At 34.9% G+C, this 19,105-nt stretch overlaps 1 protein-coding gene across 4 annotated transcripts; it reads right to left on the reverse strand.

The window, feature by feature from the left end:
* Positions 1-5,902: 5,902 nt before the first annotated feature.
* On the reverse strand, positions 5,903-13,510 carry LOC107946671 (lysine-specific demethylase JMJ706). Of its 4 annotated transcripts, none has more exons than XM_016881091.2 (11): positions 12,907-13,510; positions 11,150-11,534; positions 10,845-11,001; positions 10,532-10,751; positions 9,484-9,537; positions 9,330-9,409; positions 8,963-9,240; positions 8,489-8,884; positions 8,049-8,401; positions 7,683-7,955; positions 5,903-6,877 (listed from the first exon to the last, which is right to left on the reverse strand). In XM_016881091.2, exons 1-11 carry the CDS (start codon positions 12,907-12,909, stop codon positions 6,506-6,508), a joined length of 2,571 nt encoding a protein of 856 aa, XP_016736580.2. In that variant the 5' UTR covers positions 12,910-13,510; the 3' UTR covers positions 5,903-6,505. The 4 variants fall into 4 exon arrangements, with proteins under 4 accessions (XP_016736580.2, XP_016736579.2, XP_040963230.1 ...); XM_016881090.2 differs by having other exon boundaries at positions 7,683-7,958; XM_041107296.1 differs by having other exon boundaries at positions 9,330-9,421.
* Positions 13,511-19,105: the final 5,595 nt, after the last annotated feature.

Genomic DNA, 19,105 nt, shown 5'->3' on the forward strand with positions numbered 1-19,105 from the left:
AATCTAGATAGACGAGTGATTGAAAGAAATTTTGTAGATTTTGACAGCAACCTATAATATATTAACATATATTTATTTTGATTTTGTTCCTTCCATACCAAAATATTGCCCTTTGGTTTCACTTTGCACTCCACAATTTTATTCTCTTCCAAATAAAGGTGGGAATGATTAATATGGGCATTGGTCCCACAATCCTTAAGCCACACTCCAAATCCAATCACACATTGGTGAGGTCAGTCAAGGTTGTAGGCTCCCCACCTCTTCCAATTATTACAAATTAATCACATATTTCTTTGTGAGATTAAATATGTAAACCAATCTTACCAAATTTTAATTTTATTTCCTTGCTAATTCACATTTACTTCTCATTGCATGAAAAATCACCAAACTCTAGACTAGTATTAAACATTCGTCTGGTGCATAGAAAATGATAGACATGTATAACACACATGTAAAAGTTTGGTCATAAATGAAACACAATTGGCAGTAGAATCATCTATCTCAAGTTTACTGTAACACCCCTATCCCGTATCCGTCGCCGAACAGGGTTATGGAGTATTACCATAATAAACAGATTAAATACATACATATCATATTGTTATTTAACATTCATGTTGAATATTATTCATAAAGTCCCTTATGAGAGCCCTCGAGGCTCAAATTTCACTTTAGAATCGAATCGAGACTAAATCGAAAACTCAGAGAATTTTTCGCAAAATTTCAAAATTTTCCAAGGTGCAGGGGACACACGCCTGTGTGGTCAGGCCATGTAAGCCACATGGCCAAGTGACACACACGTGTCTTAGGACGTGTGGTATTTGAAGTAGGGCACACAATCGTGTCCCCATCCCGTGTAACTCACTGACTTGCAATACATTTAAGTGCAAGGGTCACACGACCAAGCCACACGCCCATGTGATCAATTCTGAGCATTCTGATTTGAAATTTTAAGATGCAGGGGACACACAGCCAGAACACACGCCCATTTACTAGGCCGTGTGACATGCCCGTGTCTCTACCCGTGTGGACAAAATAAGGTCATTTCCAAGCCTTATTCCTCACCCAATTTCATCTTCCACCTACATAAACACTTAAACACATTCACCAACCAATTTAAGACATTTAAACCAAGTCAAAACCAAGTCTTATGCATGATATATTAGTACCTATGATCAAATGTCCAACTTACCAAGATAGCCTAATACTTATAAATATGTTTTACCAAATACACTATCATAAACTAATATCCAATATACTTATATGATTTTCCTCATTCAACCCTTTAAACATACCCATCAAGCATATTAAGACTATTTACATATCAAAACATATAATTTAATAGCCATTCCAATGGCTAATTTTAACAAACATTACATTGCCATCAATGGTAACATTTAACCTATACATGCCATTATTACCAAAATTAGTTTACTATTTATATATACCGAAAAGTCCAGGGGATAATGTGATGTAGCTCTGACTAGCTTCTAACCTTTACAAGCCTTCGAGTACTATAAAATAGAGGAAATAAAACAAAGTAAGCACTTAATGCTTAGTAAGTTCGTATAACGAGAAATTAACTTACCATTCATTTACTTATATAATAAACATGCATAATACATCCAAAAGCAATTTGGCAATTAACCTAACACATATAACCTCAACAAACATGTTAGTCATGTATTTTATGTGAATAACAAGAATAACGATGAGCTCATCAGGTATCGAGTTTCCAAGTATTTCAAAGCATATACAGATTATAGTTTCATTTTGATTTCACATGTTCTCATGTCAGAATTTCACCCGTTAAACCATTCGAAATCTCGATGGATACTTGGGTAGTACACCTGAAGTGTACAATGCTATAAATCTATCAATTCATATCCGAGAGTGCTTTTATGAGCACTTAAACAGAAAGCTCTCTCTCAAGCACTATAACGAGAAGCTTATTGAGCCTTGTAATAGGAAACTTATCTGGGCAATATAATAGGAAGCTCACAAAGAGCCTATAACGGGTAGCTCCGAAGAGCAATCAACGGGTAGAAAGAGCAATTAACGGGAAGCACCTGATAGCCATATAACGAGAAGTTCAAGCGAGCACTGACGGGAAGCTCATAAAGAGCCTTTAATCTGAAAGCTCATGAAGAGCCATATAACAGGACGCTCATAAGAGCTGCGGTGTGACCACAACACATGTAGGGTCACAACTGATCGGGATGCTCTGAAGAGCTATTAACGGGAAGCTCGCAAGAACACTATAACGGAAAGCTTGAAAGGGCTTGTAACGGGACTCTTTCGAGCTACGGTATGTCCGCAACATATGCAGGACCACTACCATTTCGAGAAACAGAACCCTGTATCCATCGAATCTCATTATCCAAACGAGACTTGTTTATTTATCAGAGAATTTCAGTTATGAAATCAATTACATACACATATATGACATTTCCACAATTTACATATTCAAGACTCACTATAAGTATATAAATATACACAATTAAGTTACATGAAGTTACCTCGACAATTGTTCGTGACCTGTAAACTACGTTTTTCATCTATCCAGATCTATATGAGTAAATTTAATATCAATTTAATACAATTTACATTCAATCCAATTCAAGTCACATCTTAGGCAAAATTACCGTTTTGCCCCTATACTTTTAATTAATGACGATTTCATCCCTAGGCTCGGAAAATGAAATTCATGAAATTTAATCCTTATCCCAAGCCTAGATATTTTCATATATATCAATATCAGCCTATGAATTCCATGAAATTTCAGAATTTCCATGAATTCAACAACTTTTCAATTTAATCTCTAAATCATGATTTCATCCAAAATCCTTTAATAAAATACCTTTAAATATCCATCAACATCTAAATTTCATCATCTAATAACTAAAATCATATAAACTTATCAATGGTATCTTCCAAAACTTTCAACAAAATCAAAAACTAATGAAATGGTTAGTTGGACCCAATTGTAAAAGTCCCAAAATATAAAAATTTCAAGGAAAGAGCAAGAACTAAACTTACATGAAGCAAGTATTAAAAAACCAGCTTAAACCCTCTTTAATGGTTGTTTTATAACTTAAAAATGATGATGAAAATGTCTAGAATTTAAATTTCCATTTTATTTCACTTAAATTTAGAAGAAAATTATAATTTTGCCCTTATTTCACATCAATTCCTTGATTTTTCTATGCTTATGCCGCCTCAGCCATCCCATGTGGGTCCAATTCCCTTTTAGTCCTTCTTTATTTACTATTTAGGCTATTTAATCACTATTTCTTTAATTAGCAAGTTTTGCACATTTTACAATTTAGTTCTTTTTAATTAATTAACTACCAAAACATTAAAATTTTCTAACGAAACTTTAATACTACCATAATGACAACCCGTAAATATTTATAAAAATATTTACGGCTCGGTTTATAGGACCGTGATCTCGATACCTCTTTTCTGAATCACTTAACCTAATAAAACCTTATAATACACAAATTACTAATTTAAAAATATTTTAAAAAACCACATTTGGCTCATAAATATTAAATAATATAAATTTACGAGCTTATTTTCTAGATGGTCTCGAACCATTGTTTCCGACATCACTGAAAATCAGGCTGTTACATTTAGTCTCACGTCTCACCACAATAATTGCATGGTCAAATCCATAATAAACTCCGAGAGCCTCTACCAGTCCTTTCCTTCTTTAGAATAGGGCTATGGTAGAGTGGAACCAAAGTCTAAATATTAGTAGGTTTGAAATTGACTAGAAATTTAGAGTTTTATATTTAGGTTAAGTTCCTTCTATCATTTATTTTTAGATTTGAACTTGATTAAACTTATGCGTATTGAAGCTTAAGCTTAGCTTGATAATTAAACTTAGGGTCAATAATATATCTTAAGTGTAGTAATGTAATTTAATAATATAAAAATATTCAATATATATAATGGAAAGTTCAATAAAACTGTGAGTTGTTCAAGCCGAGTATTACTTTGGGGGAAGCCAAGAATTTTTTTAGGAGAGCTAGGATTATGCTATATATTTATATGGGTGTTAAAATATAATTTCATCGTTACATTTTGATTTATGTTTTTATAGTTTTTTGAAGAATTAAATCAAATTATTATTTTTTGGAGGGCCAAACTATAGTGTTATCATGTATTAACTTATGAATTTATATATTTTAGCAGATGTAAAATAGAAATTTTTCCATTTTTTAAAGGGATAGGTAGGCACTAGTATCACTAAACTTGAATTCAATTCGACGATTACCAAATCAAATTCAATTATTTTTCGAATCAAAACTCAAATAATTTACGAACATGAATATCTCATTTACCCATCTAGAAATTGATAATAAGGCAAATTAAATACCCTAAAATGTTATTTGGACCTAACAATTAGCATCTAATCGATACACCTTATTTGTAATAATTAATATCCAGATTCTTAGTTTTCAATTATGGAACTTCCACAGTGAAAACATTTTGTTTTAAGTTGTTGTTATTGAAGCTTCCGATTTTGTCATGCTTTTGGAACATAAGAAGTGAATTACATAATGGTAAAAGCTCTATTCCCTCTTACATGAATCCCAATTGAAGTCAAAGAATATTCCAACACTGAAAGAAATTGGATCGAGGGAATTGGGCTCTAAATTCCACGGCTTCGCTTTAACTGAGTGATGCTGTGGGTTAGGTAGCAGGGCCCATTTTTGTTAAGGGTTGCTGTCATCACAATACAAACAAAATGTGAAAAAAGGTGATTGCTTGTTCAAGGGTTGGCCCTGAATCTCTTTGGATTTAGTTGAGTAAACGACACTGATGTTCACAAGATTCATTCCTTTTTTGTTCTGTGTATTCCTTTTTTATTCCTTTGGGTACAAAATCATTTTTTCCTTCTTCTTGTGATAAAGATAATGGACAGTAGAAAATAACAGATTCAAATGTCCAAGAATAGCCCAAGCCACCGTCTCTATGGCCCGTAAAATCATAACTTGAAATCTGTGGCCCGTCCATCTCATACTTCCTAACACGGACAAATTCCAAGCATGCTTTCACTTCAATCAAACATAAGGTTTTAAACCATGACAGTAATGCTACATATTGATGCTGGTATATTTTGTGTATTTTACCAACTGATTCACCGACCAAAATTTACATTGAAACAATTTTTTGTTTTATTTTTTTCGTTTCGATTGATTGTTACATTCTGAGATATCAATACGAAATTGACTTATTTTAAACCCCCAACAACAATAATACGTTAGCTGATTGTAAAAAACCATGGACTTTGCGGACTCGCATTGAAACGACAATAAATCGTACATAATGAAAAGGAAATTTCACATTTAAAGAAAAAAACAGAAACATTGGAAAAGCAAAACAAGATTATAAACCTCAACATCAGCAAACAAGGAATGGAACAAACAATATGGCTACGTCGTTTGCGCTTCTGAATAGAATTAAAAAGGATGTGGCAACCATGGAATTGTCTCGACTTGTTAGAAATGGGCTACTTATGGAAACAGGACGGTGGTCCATACAGGACCCCAGCATTGACACAATTGCTTCAACGCAGAGGAGACCCATTTCTAGACCCCATGAAACTAACAATACACTCCTCCCTTCCTCCTTTTGCTTCCCAATAGTTTCCAAACCACAACAGCAAAAAAAGGTCGTTGCTGGCTTGTGCACCCAAAGCTAAAAAAACACCAACATTGCAGGCCCATCCGACATTGCCAACTGCTATATGGTGTTATGTCAATTTCCAATTTGGAGTTGGCCCCACAATCTTATAATCCAGGACAAAGATCATTAAGACCAGGAAACATCTACGACTGGACTCATAACACAACATGGTTCACACAGATAGGATTAATGAAATGTAAGGTAATGATTTGAGAAACAAAAATTAAGGCCGCATTACTCTGCATTTTATTTAAGCAGTGTACAACATTGCTACAGAAAAACGAATAAAGAGCCTAGTAGGGGAAGCAGAAGACTTCTAAAAATTAGAGGTTGTGGAATGCCCAATTTCCTCGGTAAGAATTAAGATTTGAGTGGCGAACAAATTTACGAACGTAAATTTTACTAAACCGAATTCTACTTTTCAGCTTTTGATGCATTAAGGTTGGTTCTCCAGCCATCGAAGGAAAAACACCCCGGGCCTGAGTGAGAACCATAAGAATCACATCTAGGACGTGCAATTTGCCCCAGTTTTGGAGGCCTGCACAAAGAATAAAACTATTAATGTTCTAAGCTTGGTTAATCTTCCGCTGCTATCCCTTAGTTGAATCGGTCATTTGGAATTTTATTGTTAGAACCCCCATCCAAGTCAAGCTCCAGAGTCAGGACCCAATCACCAGCCATCAGTTTCTGCACATCTATATCTTTGGAATTTTATTGTTAGAATCCCCATTTACAAGGAATGAAGTTAGCCAAGTCAATCTCCAGAGTCGGGACCCAATCACCAGCGATCAGTTTCTGCACATCTATAACTTCAAACCAGTCTGCTTTCTGAACCTAGATGTATTGGGCTTGGGCCTCTTACTTTAAGGCGCTTTGGACCCATCTCTGAAGGAGAATCCCTCTTGCTCTTTCCTAACTCCTGCTGGAACCTATCATTTCTGTGGTGCTCTCGCTGCCCGCTACTCATTCCTGCCTCACTGCCCATCTTCTTATATTTTATAGAAATGGGAATGGGAAGGGTGCCTCTTCCAAGTCTGTCCTTCACAGCATTCTCCAGAGCTTTAGAATCAGAACTACAATTTGTATTGCGGTTTGGTTCGTCGTTTCTACAGCATTCAGATGCATATGCCACTGGTCGCCCACATCTTCCTTCATGTTGAAGTTTCTTTAATCGTTTGAACCCCTGCCATATGAATTAAAGGCATGAGGACAAGATAACTGAAGTCCCATTAAAGTGAATAAGCAAGGCAAGAACTGATTAAGCAAAATACAAAAAGCAATATCAGAATAGTCAAAATTTGAAGACAATGCTAAAAAATTGGGAAAATAACTAATAGCTAAGACTAATTTAATGGTCATTCAAAAGCTTGTCATCCTCTAACAAACCATCAAAAAACTTCCCTGGAATGCAACAGCAAATGAGTGATGAGATGCTTTCTCTAAAGTAAATCTATTGTAGGGGCCAACGTACAAATGACAATTACAAAACAGAAAGAAACCGGCCAGTGACAAAGTAAAGACTACAATTTCGTTTTTTCTTTTTTTTTTTTAATTTTATGCACAAAGACTACAATTTTTCGATCAACAAAAAGGGCAAATTTAAACAACAACAAGAAAATGTGAAATCCCACTCAGTTCCCGCCCCCTCCCAATTTTTTTTTTCTAAAATGAAAATACAAAGATCATGTAACTCCAAGTCTTTCATCATTAAAAATATTGTCAAGTCAAAACATTTACCAAAAAGGCCCTAAGCTAGGGCCTTTTTGGATTGAATCCTTAGTCCATCAGCGGTGTGAAGCAGTTTTGCCCTTTCCAGAAGGGGAGTGAAAGTTTAGGTTCGCAGTTCTACTCAGGTGTGGCATTCCCCCTGGACTTACCTAACGTCTAATAATTGCACCTTAAATTTCCATGGGCCCAATGATAAGTCAAAAGTTAAGATAGTAACTTTATAACAGACAAAATATAACTATGGGAAGCTAAAACTATACCTGGTGTTCTGAGTTCTTTGATGATATGGTATCATTCCCAAATCTTTTCTCAACCTTCGAGAAAGGACGTTTAACCCTAAATATTGGTGAATCGGAACTATCACTGTTTTCATCCACTATAGACCTGCTCACTGGGTCATGAACATTATCTTGATGGATACTTCGATGATCTTCACGTGACAAACAGGAAACAGACAATTCATATGTATTCTCTGAGACTTCTTCAGGGAATCTTTCACCATTAACGCTTACTTGGTTAGCTACCCTCTGTACCTGCTTTGAGTATATACCAGTTGCACACTTAGTGCAGGAGCAGAAGATTCATGTTCAGATTAAGAGACTCAGCAGGCAGAGAGCTAGACTTACAGTTTTTGGTGATGATCCGACTTGCTCCAAATTAGTCTCAGGTTGAAATTTTCCATGGTTCATAGACGATATATGTTCTAGTGGTTGACCCATTGTATTTATTGCGGCAAAATCAGGACCCAAAACAACATTAATCTCACAGTATGGAAAGTATCCATCCTCTACATCAGTCTGCAACTTATTTGACAGTGGATACAAATACAAGTCATCACCATTTTCAATTTGTTGCTCAATTTCTTTTGATATGGCATCATCTTGCTCAAACTTCTTGGCAGCGGCCTCCATCTCTGCAACATCATCCCTCAAGAAAAGATAACGATAGCTCCCACATGGGAAGTGCAGTGACCTGATATCTGCAGAAGGTAATTAGCTCATCATAAGACAAAATTATATATCAAAGGGAAAACTACCAAAGCAAGGCAGGATCTGGGAAAGACTACCATGTCGCAGGCAAACAGGATGACCATTACAGCTGCAGTTAATGAAAGCAACATAACAATCGCGTTTGCATAAAGTGCAGACAATAGTTCTATAATAGTTTGGGGATATACTAGTGCATGCCCTTGATTTCATGACAGACCAAAGCGCCCGGTGCAGGAAACGCATTAGTTTTACAAATGAAACCTTGATGCAATGATGAGCAGCCAAGTCTGCCAGTGAATAATCCAAATCTTCCAGTTCTAAACTTGTATAGAGAAGCATTGCTTCTTTGCACAGAAGTTCCTCGTGAGGAAGGAGAGGCGCCCTGTTGAGATGTGCATAACGCAAGCTTGCTATAGCCCCTAAAGGAAACCAATCACCAATAGCAAAGTTGACAGCCTCACCACAGTTGAAACCTAAATGATTAAAGTTAGGAACATATTCATTAATTCTGTGGGAGCAAATATGAACAAATTAAGTAAAACATGCCTTACCATGACTAAATCCAGCATGATATGCCCTTGGAAAGGTAATTACAAACTCTCCCGGCTTCTGCACAGCCTTGTAGACAGAGACATCATGTTTCAACAAAATACTTGGAGGAAATAATGTCGTTTTACCCAAAAGCACATCAAAAGCTCCATCTTCACCATCCGCAGATAGGATATCATTACTGTACACATGTTCTTTGACAACCTTCTCAAATTTTGAAGCAGCATGACCAGGTATACCATACCAAGTTTTCGAAGCCCCACAGTGATGATAATTAATGCTGCCACAAAAGAATAGGAGAAGGATTGGTTAAAGGATTAGTTAAAAGAAAACAACTGTAAAGGAACTTAGTGTTTAATGTCATTTTACCTATACAAATAATGATCCTCCACGTGCCAAGCAAACATACTAAATAGCATTCCTATGTAAAGCATAGGGTCAGTTACACCCTGAAACAAAGACTGAGAAGATCAATTATCCGTATGTATACAGTGCCAAATTGAGATTAGGATCATTTTGATACCGGAATTGCTGTTTCAAGAAGACGCAAGGTGGACTTTGGCAGCCGTGAGAGTCGCTGAAATCAAACAAAAGGAAGCATATAAGAAAAAATTGAACCAGAATCCAGAACAGGGATAGAGCAAATCATGATAAGAGTAGTATCAAATTGCTTCCTCAATTTAAATCGACCTTGAAATTACTAAAATTCAAGAGAATTTTGAGAATCATACAACATTACTTTATCTGAATAATGTCAATAAGTAATAACATAAATAACTACTTTCCCACTTATAACAGACCTTGGCAACTTGGGGATGGAATAGAGAGGTATCAACTCTGTTGGACCCTCCTGGAACCAATTTGCAACAGGAAACATTTAAGATATTACCAAACAGATACTGACAGGATGACTTAGATATAGCAGCTTTAACAACCACTATGCTAGTTTGACAGGATCTATCTCCTTAGGACCACATATTAAGTCATAGTATCAATCTTAGTTGACAGGGTCTCCTAGATTTAAATTTTGAGACCACATCTATACTTCAGTTGACCAGTCTTACTAACAATGAAAATCCTAAATGACCAGTCTTACTAACAGCGAAAATCCTAAATGACCAGTCTTACTAACAGCGAAAATCTTTTGATAAACTTTTTTGGCAGGAAAAGAGATTGTGGTTCCTTGTTTACAAACAAGTATAACTTATGGCCAAACCAGCATTGGAGCTTTCATTTCAATCCAACACATATGAACATCTAAACTTGCTACACTTTATGAAGCAGTGTGATAAGAAAGGATCAAAGAGACAACACAAGATCAGTCTATCAAGCATAATCTACAAAAAAAAAAAAAAAAAGTTACATGAATATCCAATAACATGACCCAAAAATGAGATTGATCAGCTATGCAAAATCATGACCCAAGAATGAGATTGATCAGCTATGCAAAATAATAGCCATAGTACTTTTCTAAAATTTCACTATCATGGTAAAATTAAGCAAACAAAGCCCTACAAGAAGCATTCAAGGAGGAAAAAAAACTGAAAAGATGATAGTACTGAAATCAACACCTCCAAATTCCATTTGCTACTTCCAAGTGGGTCACTGGGAGAAGAAGAAAAGGCACTACCCTCAACATCACAAGCATATTCAACACTTTCTGTCTTCCCATAAGCAATTTCATGCCAAAATTCTTTTTCCAAGTAAGTTGCAGAAAGACAGCCAGCACTATAATATCTACGACCAAACACCTTGTTCGCCATTTTCTCGAAATCACGAAATGTATAATTTCTGAAAAGTCATGCTCACATTCAAAACCAAAAAAATTGAAAAAAAAAATACTCAAGGCACAAAATAACATCTGTTTCAATAGAGTGAGCTCACATTCCACTCATGAAAAATGTGACTTGGTCATCAGTATCCCACTCAGAAAGACGAAAAGGCTGTACTCTAGTTGAGAACTTGAATCCTACTTTCTCCTTCATCAATACAACTCCAGCGGGAACAGTAGCAACTAGAGGGGAAACAATCTTGCAAATACCTAAGAAGCATACGCTCAAAATGCTTCAGTGTTTATCATTAAAAATCTAGAGGCAATTTATACAAAATTTCCTTCAAAACCAATTGATAGAGAGAGGATGGATATCAAAAGTGTTGAAGATAGAGACTAAAAGCAGAGAAGGTGTTACCATATCTCGAAGCTTCAGGAGCTATCTTCTGCAAATAGACCAAAGGATCTTCAAACTCTTCCTTTGTAGGGCAGTACACAGGACATTCTGGAATTTTCTCAGTCCATTCTAGATCACTCGTGTCAAACTTATCAACCTTGTGCTTAGAAAAGACATCATTCTCACATGAAGCGTCATTTGACCTGGAAAATGATCCTGCATTCCCTTGTAACCTTATTCCACATGATGCTGAAATTCTCAGAGCATCTCCTCCACTTCTAGCCATCATATTTATGAGATAAGACGTCCCAGAGGAAGATTCTGATTTTATTCGTTGAAGCCTTTTATGCTTCAAAAATTCTAACCCGTTTTTTACCTTCTTTGACAAACGAACCCTTCCTTCCACCTGTAAAAGTAGGCAGATAACTACACTTAATATATATATACCAGTATATAGAAGCATACTTGAGAAACATGTAGCAAGAATACAAAACTCGCCTCAATATTTATTATATACAAAGTTAAATTACACTTTTCAATTGTGTCAGCACCTAATTGCCATCCAAGTGACCACAATTCATGTCCATGCAGCTACAGTATTTATAACACACTAACCACACACAATTGACACCATTACTTTATTAGTTCAAACTAATTAGCTATATCAGCTCGACCAATGCAAAGCATAGATTTCGAAAGAGCTCTTAACAAACAAATATTATCTGATACTTCGGTAATTTGTTTGCGTCATTCTCTTGACAATAATAAATGGGGAAAAAAAACATATTCTGGCCACACAATCAAAGATTGTGTACAAAGGTGCAAAGGCCCAATCCAGTCCATCCATATAAGAACAGCTCAATAAATGTTAATGAAAGAGCACCTATAGCTGTATTTCAATCACTGTCACTAGACTAGACTATCCACTAATTAACCGAAAAAGGGGGCCAAATTCATTCTGAAATGATACAGTCAAAAGAATAAATTTGAAAACATGCATAACCATTTGTACCGAAATCTGAGAACATAAACCGAAAATCCGACGTCAATCTGAACCGGGATAATTTCCAAGGCACACAGAAGATGGATGGTTGGCTGAATGGAAATCAAATCAAAGCCCCGATAATAGATTAAATTTATACCACCAAAATTTCCCATTAAAATCGTGCGTCAAAGTTTACAACCAGTTGGATTCATCATGCATAAAGTCAAAATATGAGTAATTACATATACCCGATAAAAAAACTAGACAAATTAAACAATAATACACGGTATTACCAGATCAGGTTTTTAAATAACAGTAACAATAAAATTACTTGAATAACTAGAATTTTATCCAATTTTATCCACAAAATTAAAAGACGCAGTGAAAATAAAGCTCTACTTTAAGAATAAATTCAACAAATACACACGTGAATTCTCTTACTAATTGAAAAATAAATCATGATAGAAATACAGAAAATAAAGTCTGCAAAATTTTACAAATGAAAGATAAAAAAATTTTAATGAAAACCTGTCCGATCCAAAATGCAAGAGTCACAGTATGAAATTTTCATCGAAGAAGGTTAACTTTTCTAGGTTTCAAATTTTAATTTCTATAATTCTCTAAAGATGTAGATAAAAATGTAGGAAGCGAGAAAAGTTATGGAAAAGCTAAGAAACGGTTTCAGAATTAAAACAACGTCTACAACGACAAAGTAAATAGAACCAAGGAAAATTCATTAAAAATATAAAAGAAGAGAAATTTTGAAAGAACCCAACAGAAAAAATTAGCGTACCATCTCATGCCGCAATGGTTGTTCGCGCGCCACCGTTTTGCCGAGATTCACCAAAACAAACAATCCAATGGAAAATGAAAACAAGAAGAAGCCGCAAAATCCGCAAATACCAAACGTTAGGTCGCAATCTTCGCCATTTGCTATCAAAACAAAGTATCAAACGTCAACCAAACTCGCCACATTCGCACAACGAGCAGCGTATACAACCGGACCTGGTCAAATTCGGAGATCCAAATCCGAATCACGAAAAGAAACGCCCAAACTATACGCGAAATTACCGAAAGTTGAAAGATGCTTTCCGGCAAATTAGACTCCGTTCGTCGGATAAATAGCAGTTTCCCGGTGGAGAGAAGCAGTTTTTCGGCAAAGGCAAGAGAGAAGCAAAAATGAGAAACGGTGAGAGAAAAAAGGAAAAGGGTAAGGCTTGGAAAAGCGGAAAAGAACTGCAAGAGGATGATTTACAACATTTTATAGCCAAATATTAATTAAATGAAATTAAAATATAATTTAAGAAACTCTAAAAGAAATGTAAAGAGGTGGAGTTGTGAAAGGCTGGAAAAGTGGTTGTGTTACTTGTTAGGTGTTTCAACCAAACGCCTTGCTTGCCGGTCAAAACGCGCTTTTTTGGCTTGGCGCGTTTACAAGGAACCTTCCATTCTTTGTCTCTTTTTACCTCATTACCCCTTTGAGTTATTTTACGTATGTTTTGGTTAGGGCTTTTTTGTCAATCCAAAGGGACGGTGTAAACAAAGGTTTCTGTCTGGTCCTCCGTTTGGGTCAGAAAGAAAAAAGTGTGTGGAAGAATTGACATTATCACCTGTACCCAACCCCAGAAGCTAAATAGTAAGTTTGCATCTCAATTGAATCTGACCATCAATTGAATTTAATCAAATGGACGTTTAACGGCCAAAAAAAAAAAGTAACGAACTCCATAGATCCGGCACAAATAGCTGGCGTGTACTTGTTAATTTGAACAGCTGAGTTGTACAGTAACAGCTTCACCTACCTTCTAGTTAGGCTACCATTGGATAAGGGTGCCCTTTCCCCCTTTTTTTTTTGTGTGTGTGTGAAATAATAAGGGTGCCCTTTCCGTACGCAAAAGGAGGGTATTTTCGACTTCTGCAATCATTAAAGTCACCAGACGCGACTCCACAAATAAGTGTGAACTCGAAACGTGGCCCAATCAAAGGGAGTGATGAGACACGTTGCAGTAAGATGTTGTCGGGTTCCGCCGCTCATGCTTGTGCTACTGTTCCGGATCAATTTTTTTAAAAATATTAGGGTTATCTTATAATATTATTTAAAAATAAAAAAGTTAAATCAAAACAAACCAAATCATACTGAATTGATTTTATCTGAAGCAAGATTTTGATCATCAATTTTTGAAAATAATTTTATTTTATAATTTTAAAATTTGATATAAAATTAAATGAAAATTTTAGAAATTAATACGACTGAGATAATTATAATTTTTAAATTTATACAAAATAAAATGAATATTCCAACCAGTTAAAAAAACCTTAATATAAGGACAAAGCCAACATCATTTTCGTTTTCCGTTTTTAATAATTTTTTAAGTTTGGCGGCTCTAATTATCAAAAAAGGGAGCAGTTTGGCGGCTCAATTTTACACTCAGACAGTCAATGTTAGTCTTAAGCTCGCCGGCTTAGATTCTTAGTAAGTTGGTCTTAAATATGTCAACCATCATCGATAAATTTTTCAACATTTATATTATAAATTCGTATTTTAATTATGAAATTAAAAAAATTACTAATAAAACAATAAAAAAATGCGTAAAATTAACCACTTTTTGTTTGACAGGAAATGACAAAAGAGCCCTTTCTTTTTATTATTTCAAGTAACTGCCACAATAAAAGTACAACCATACCAACCACAGTGCTTCAGGTCTACGCTTTATGTTATTTGCCAATTCTCGACAGTTGTCAAATTGCGGTAAGTTAATAAGATTACGATTCTAGAAGGTTCAGTAATTGACGAAAATGCCAGCGTGAACAGTGCCCCTTTCACAGTTTCACTTTTTGCATGTTTGGTGAGTTTATCTTTAATGTTCTAAGAGTGTGATAAAATTCGAGTTGCTGGGCCACCTAAGAGCTTCTTAATTACATCCAAATCTTGTTTTCATGAAACCTAAAATCTTATTCAATCTGTTTCAACCTTATAAAGTTGATTCTTCCTAGCTAGCATCCGTATTTTTTGAAACATTTGATACTTAAGATTAGTTTTATTTTTTGACAGGAAAAACTATTAATAATATAATGCAATACATGTTGATAGAGTAACTTTCATTTTGGTGATGAGATAAATTTGCCTAGAAAAAGGTAATATAGGGCAGGCCACGGCTCACAAGCAAGGCATGGAGACCCATGGTTAGTTAAAAGTTGGATGAGACTTTAGTCTCGGGTAGGCCATAAATTGGCATATAGTAGATACTTGTAGCATACAATCTTTTGATAGATTTTATGGCACTACCTTTAATTACCACCGTCAGTTGTTATTGTTAACCAACAAAAGTGAGCAATACCAACCCAAATTGGGTAATTTTCCCAAAAGTCGATTTCCCAATTACACCCCAAAAGATAGCGTATTAGTATGTCAACTTCTAGGGAATTTAAGTTCCAATTGGTTAAATAAAGAAAATAGTATAAAAGTCTATAGGTCATAAGCTTCCTTGAAAACCAACCTTGCTCATAAGAATTCACACCAAAGCCTCAAACCAACATTTGCTTAATTACTATCCTTTTCTTTTTTGTGTGTCACATTCTCAATGGGATTTTTTTTTACTATATTCTTTTCTACAAATTGCAAATTTGTATGCATAACAACCTTACAAATGAGGGTGCGAGACAAGCTTGCTCGGGGATCACAACACAATCGTTGAGATTACAATCAATTTTAGCATGTTTACCAATCTAATCCGCCACTTTATTTTCTTCTTTAACAAGAAAAGAAAATTTTAATTTCCCCAAAAGAAGAAGTCAAGGAAATAATATCCTGCTCAATTGCAAAAGTATTCCAAGACTCGGATGGCAAACCTAATTTGTCACATTTGATGTGTAACGTCTCAATTTTCAATGGTGTCGAAAAGTATAGTTTTGAAACTCAATTCTGTAAATCGAGTTAGTGAATTTATGAATAAGAGAATTTATGTGCTTAAATTGAAAACATATTAATGGACAACCAAGAAATTAAATCGAGAAAATCGTTAATTATACTTCAGGGATTAAATTGTAAGAGTGCAATTGCTATTAAATTTTAATCTATAAAATGCTTGAGGACCCAATTAGTAATTGACCAAAGGATCTAATGGTTATTTAACCATTAAAGTCTTTAAGAGCTAGTGGACTATGATGTTCATCCACTTAGTTTTCATTAAGAAAGGTTCAATAATTAATTAAGCATGCTTTAAAGTTAAAGTTAATTAAGCTTAATTAAATAGTTAATCATCATATATAAGGCTGTGTGAGCGAAGAGATGAAAAATATTCATCTTTTCTCCTTCATTGTGCCGTCCAAGTGAGGAAAAGAAAAGAAAGAAGAAGTTTTGCTCTTTTTCAATTTTGTCCAAAATCCCTAAGGTACTTAAGTTGCTTCAGCAACAAATACGGCATCTCACATCTCGGATCTAATGATCAGATCGAGAGTAAGGTGTTACATGATGACACTACCATGATTGATTTCAAGAATAATTTTGGTTCACCTTTTCCTTTTGCAAATAAATAAGCATGGTGAATGGCAATTGCCTCAACATCCTCTGTAGATGCGACATTGATATTCTCAACCAAACCATCAATCACCAAGCCATAATGGTCTCGAAAGGCACTTCCAGTGTCAAACCTGCCAGACATGGGATTGAAGGAGGCATCACAATTACCTTTAACGAAGGTAAGAGGAGGTGCCATCCACTTTGCAGTGAATCTCTCTTATAATAGTCTCACTAAATTTTTGACAAAGTTGTTAAGCAAAGTAAAATCGCTAAAAGCATCGTGCCAAACCCCTATCAAGTTAATCATAGAATCATTAAATGGGAAGTTGTTTTGTGCTTTCCATAGTTGCTAACATATATAAGCAACTGTTCTTTGGATGGAAAACCTTCTCGATGTGATTGAAAACTAAAATTAGATGCACCCCATGAGGCCAAAGCAAAAGGACAAAAAGAAACGGATATGTTCAATAGTCTCTATTTCCTCACCATATAGAGGGCAAGAGGAGTCAACCTCTTTTAGTCGATTATGGAGATTCTCCTTTGTAGCAACAACATTGTCGCAAGCTCTCCAAATAAAACATTTAACTTCTAGTAAAGTTGCAATCTCTTAGCATATGCAAACTTGATTCTAACTCAACAACACAACAAGGACATCAATTATCTATTGTCATCCGTCCCCTAACTCATTCCTCATTTGTCAATAACCATTCCTTAAATAAGATCAAAAGAAATTGCTTAACTCATTGGGGGCAGATTGCATTTCCATACTAACTCTCATGTCTCATCATCTTCTCCCCAATTTCCCCTACAATAGCCCTACATGTCGTCTAGATAGAGAAATCACCATTTTGAGACCACTCCATGCTAATGTATCCTCGTCTGCATCCTTTGATGGTGACAACATGCCAACAATTTTCGTTACAATGTTTTTAAGGTAAAACCATTCCTAATTTTTGCCAATACCAATCCCCATTTGTCTTGGCCATATCCTTAACACATAATCCTCTCTTAATGATTCACTCCCGACATGTAGGTGCTTAAGCAACCATATTCCCCTCCCCCAACAATCATTACAAAAATTAAATAATTTTATCATTTTACCTACTATTCTTTCTATAATTCCGACCTCCTTACTTAAAAATATAAAAAATAAAAAAGTTATTTTTCCAATTTAGCAACAAAAATACCAAAAAAAAAACCACTAAATTAATTAAGGGATCTTATGGAGAAAATTAATAGCCTTTACATGAATTAAGTAAATCCTGTAGTGCAAAAGGGGAGCCTTCAATGTCCCCACCAATCAAAATCATAGAAGGGAAGCAAAGTAAGTAGATTATGCAAGGAAAAAGTAAACCATCCAAATTATGTTAAATCAAACGTGAATACCCGATTTTGGGTCTAGTCAGAACAGTGGTTTTGGGACCACAAATTCGACGAGAAAAAATGTAATGGCCTGAATTTTTAAAGGTGTCGGAACGGTGATTCGAGATCACTAAATTCGACAAATGGGTAGAAAATATTATTAATTTAGTGAGTATAAGTTAAATGTGAAGTTAGGAAAATTTTTGAAATAGTGAATAGTACACTAGAAATAAATATTAAAATAATTAAAATCGAAAATAAGGTATCGAGACCTCGGGGATTTTAAACCGAGCCATAAATATTTTTATAAATATTTATGTAGTGTTAAAAAGTTAGTATTAAAGTTTCGTTAAGAAATTTTAAAGTTCCGATAATTAATTGAACAAAAAGGACTAAATTGTAACAAATGCAAAATTATGGGAAATGATTAAATAACTTAAATGATAAAAGGAAGAGGGCTTAAAAGGAAAATAGACCCAAGGTCTATTTGGGCTGGACGGCAAAGGCATGAAATCAGCAACAAAGTAAGGAGAATTAAGGGAAAAATTGGAATATTGCAAAATTTACTTAATAAAGTTAGGACCAAAGTGGAATTATCTAGATTTCTCTTTATTTTTCTGCATTCTCATCAGCAAAAACACCATAGAAGGGTTTCCTTAAGCTGGTTCTTCCTATTTTTACTGAAGGTAAGTTCAATTCTTGATTATTTCTTGAAAATTTTATATATTTGTGACTTTTACAACTAGGCCCACTTGTTGAATTCATTAGTTTTTGATTCTATGAAAGAATTTGAAAGTTGCTATGAATATGTGCTGGAAGTATATGATGATTTAGCATGCAATTAGAGCTTTAAATTGTTCATATGCTGATTTTATTGAAAGAATTGAATAGAAATTGAATGTTTGGGACCTAATAGTAAAAGAGTTTGAAGATAGAGTTATATGTGGAAATTCTGAATTTAAATAGTTGTGTAACAACTTATAATGTCTAGGTAAAGTATTAATTGAGAAAATTAGATTAATTGAGGGGTTAATTGAGAAAAGACCGAATTGTATAAACTGTGAAATTTGGGGCAAAATGGAAATCAATATTTTGCACTAAAGCAGTTTTGGAC

This window comes from Gossypium hirsutum, chromosome D12, assembly GCF_007990345.1.
Source record: "Gossypium hirsutum isolate 1008001.06 chromosome D12, Gossypium_hirsutum_v2.1, whole genome shotgun sequence".
Classification (NCBI taxonomy): Eukaryota; Viridiplantae; Streptophyta; class Magnoliopsida; order Malvales; family Malvaceae; genus Gossypium; species Gossypium hirsutum.

Bases quoted from the DNA above. Each gene is read 5' to 3' on its own strand.
- LOC107946671 (XM_041107295.1), bottom strand. The intron at 11,002-11,149 runs GTAACACCTTCT...TATGCTTCTTAG, and splicing joins TCCTGAAGCTTCGAGATATG to GTATTTGCAAGATTGTTTCC. The intron at 9,422-9,483 runs GTATCAAAATGA...TGATCTTCTCAG, and splicing joins TTCTTGAAACAGCAATTCCG to TCTTTGTTTCAGGGTGTAAC.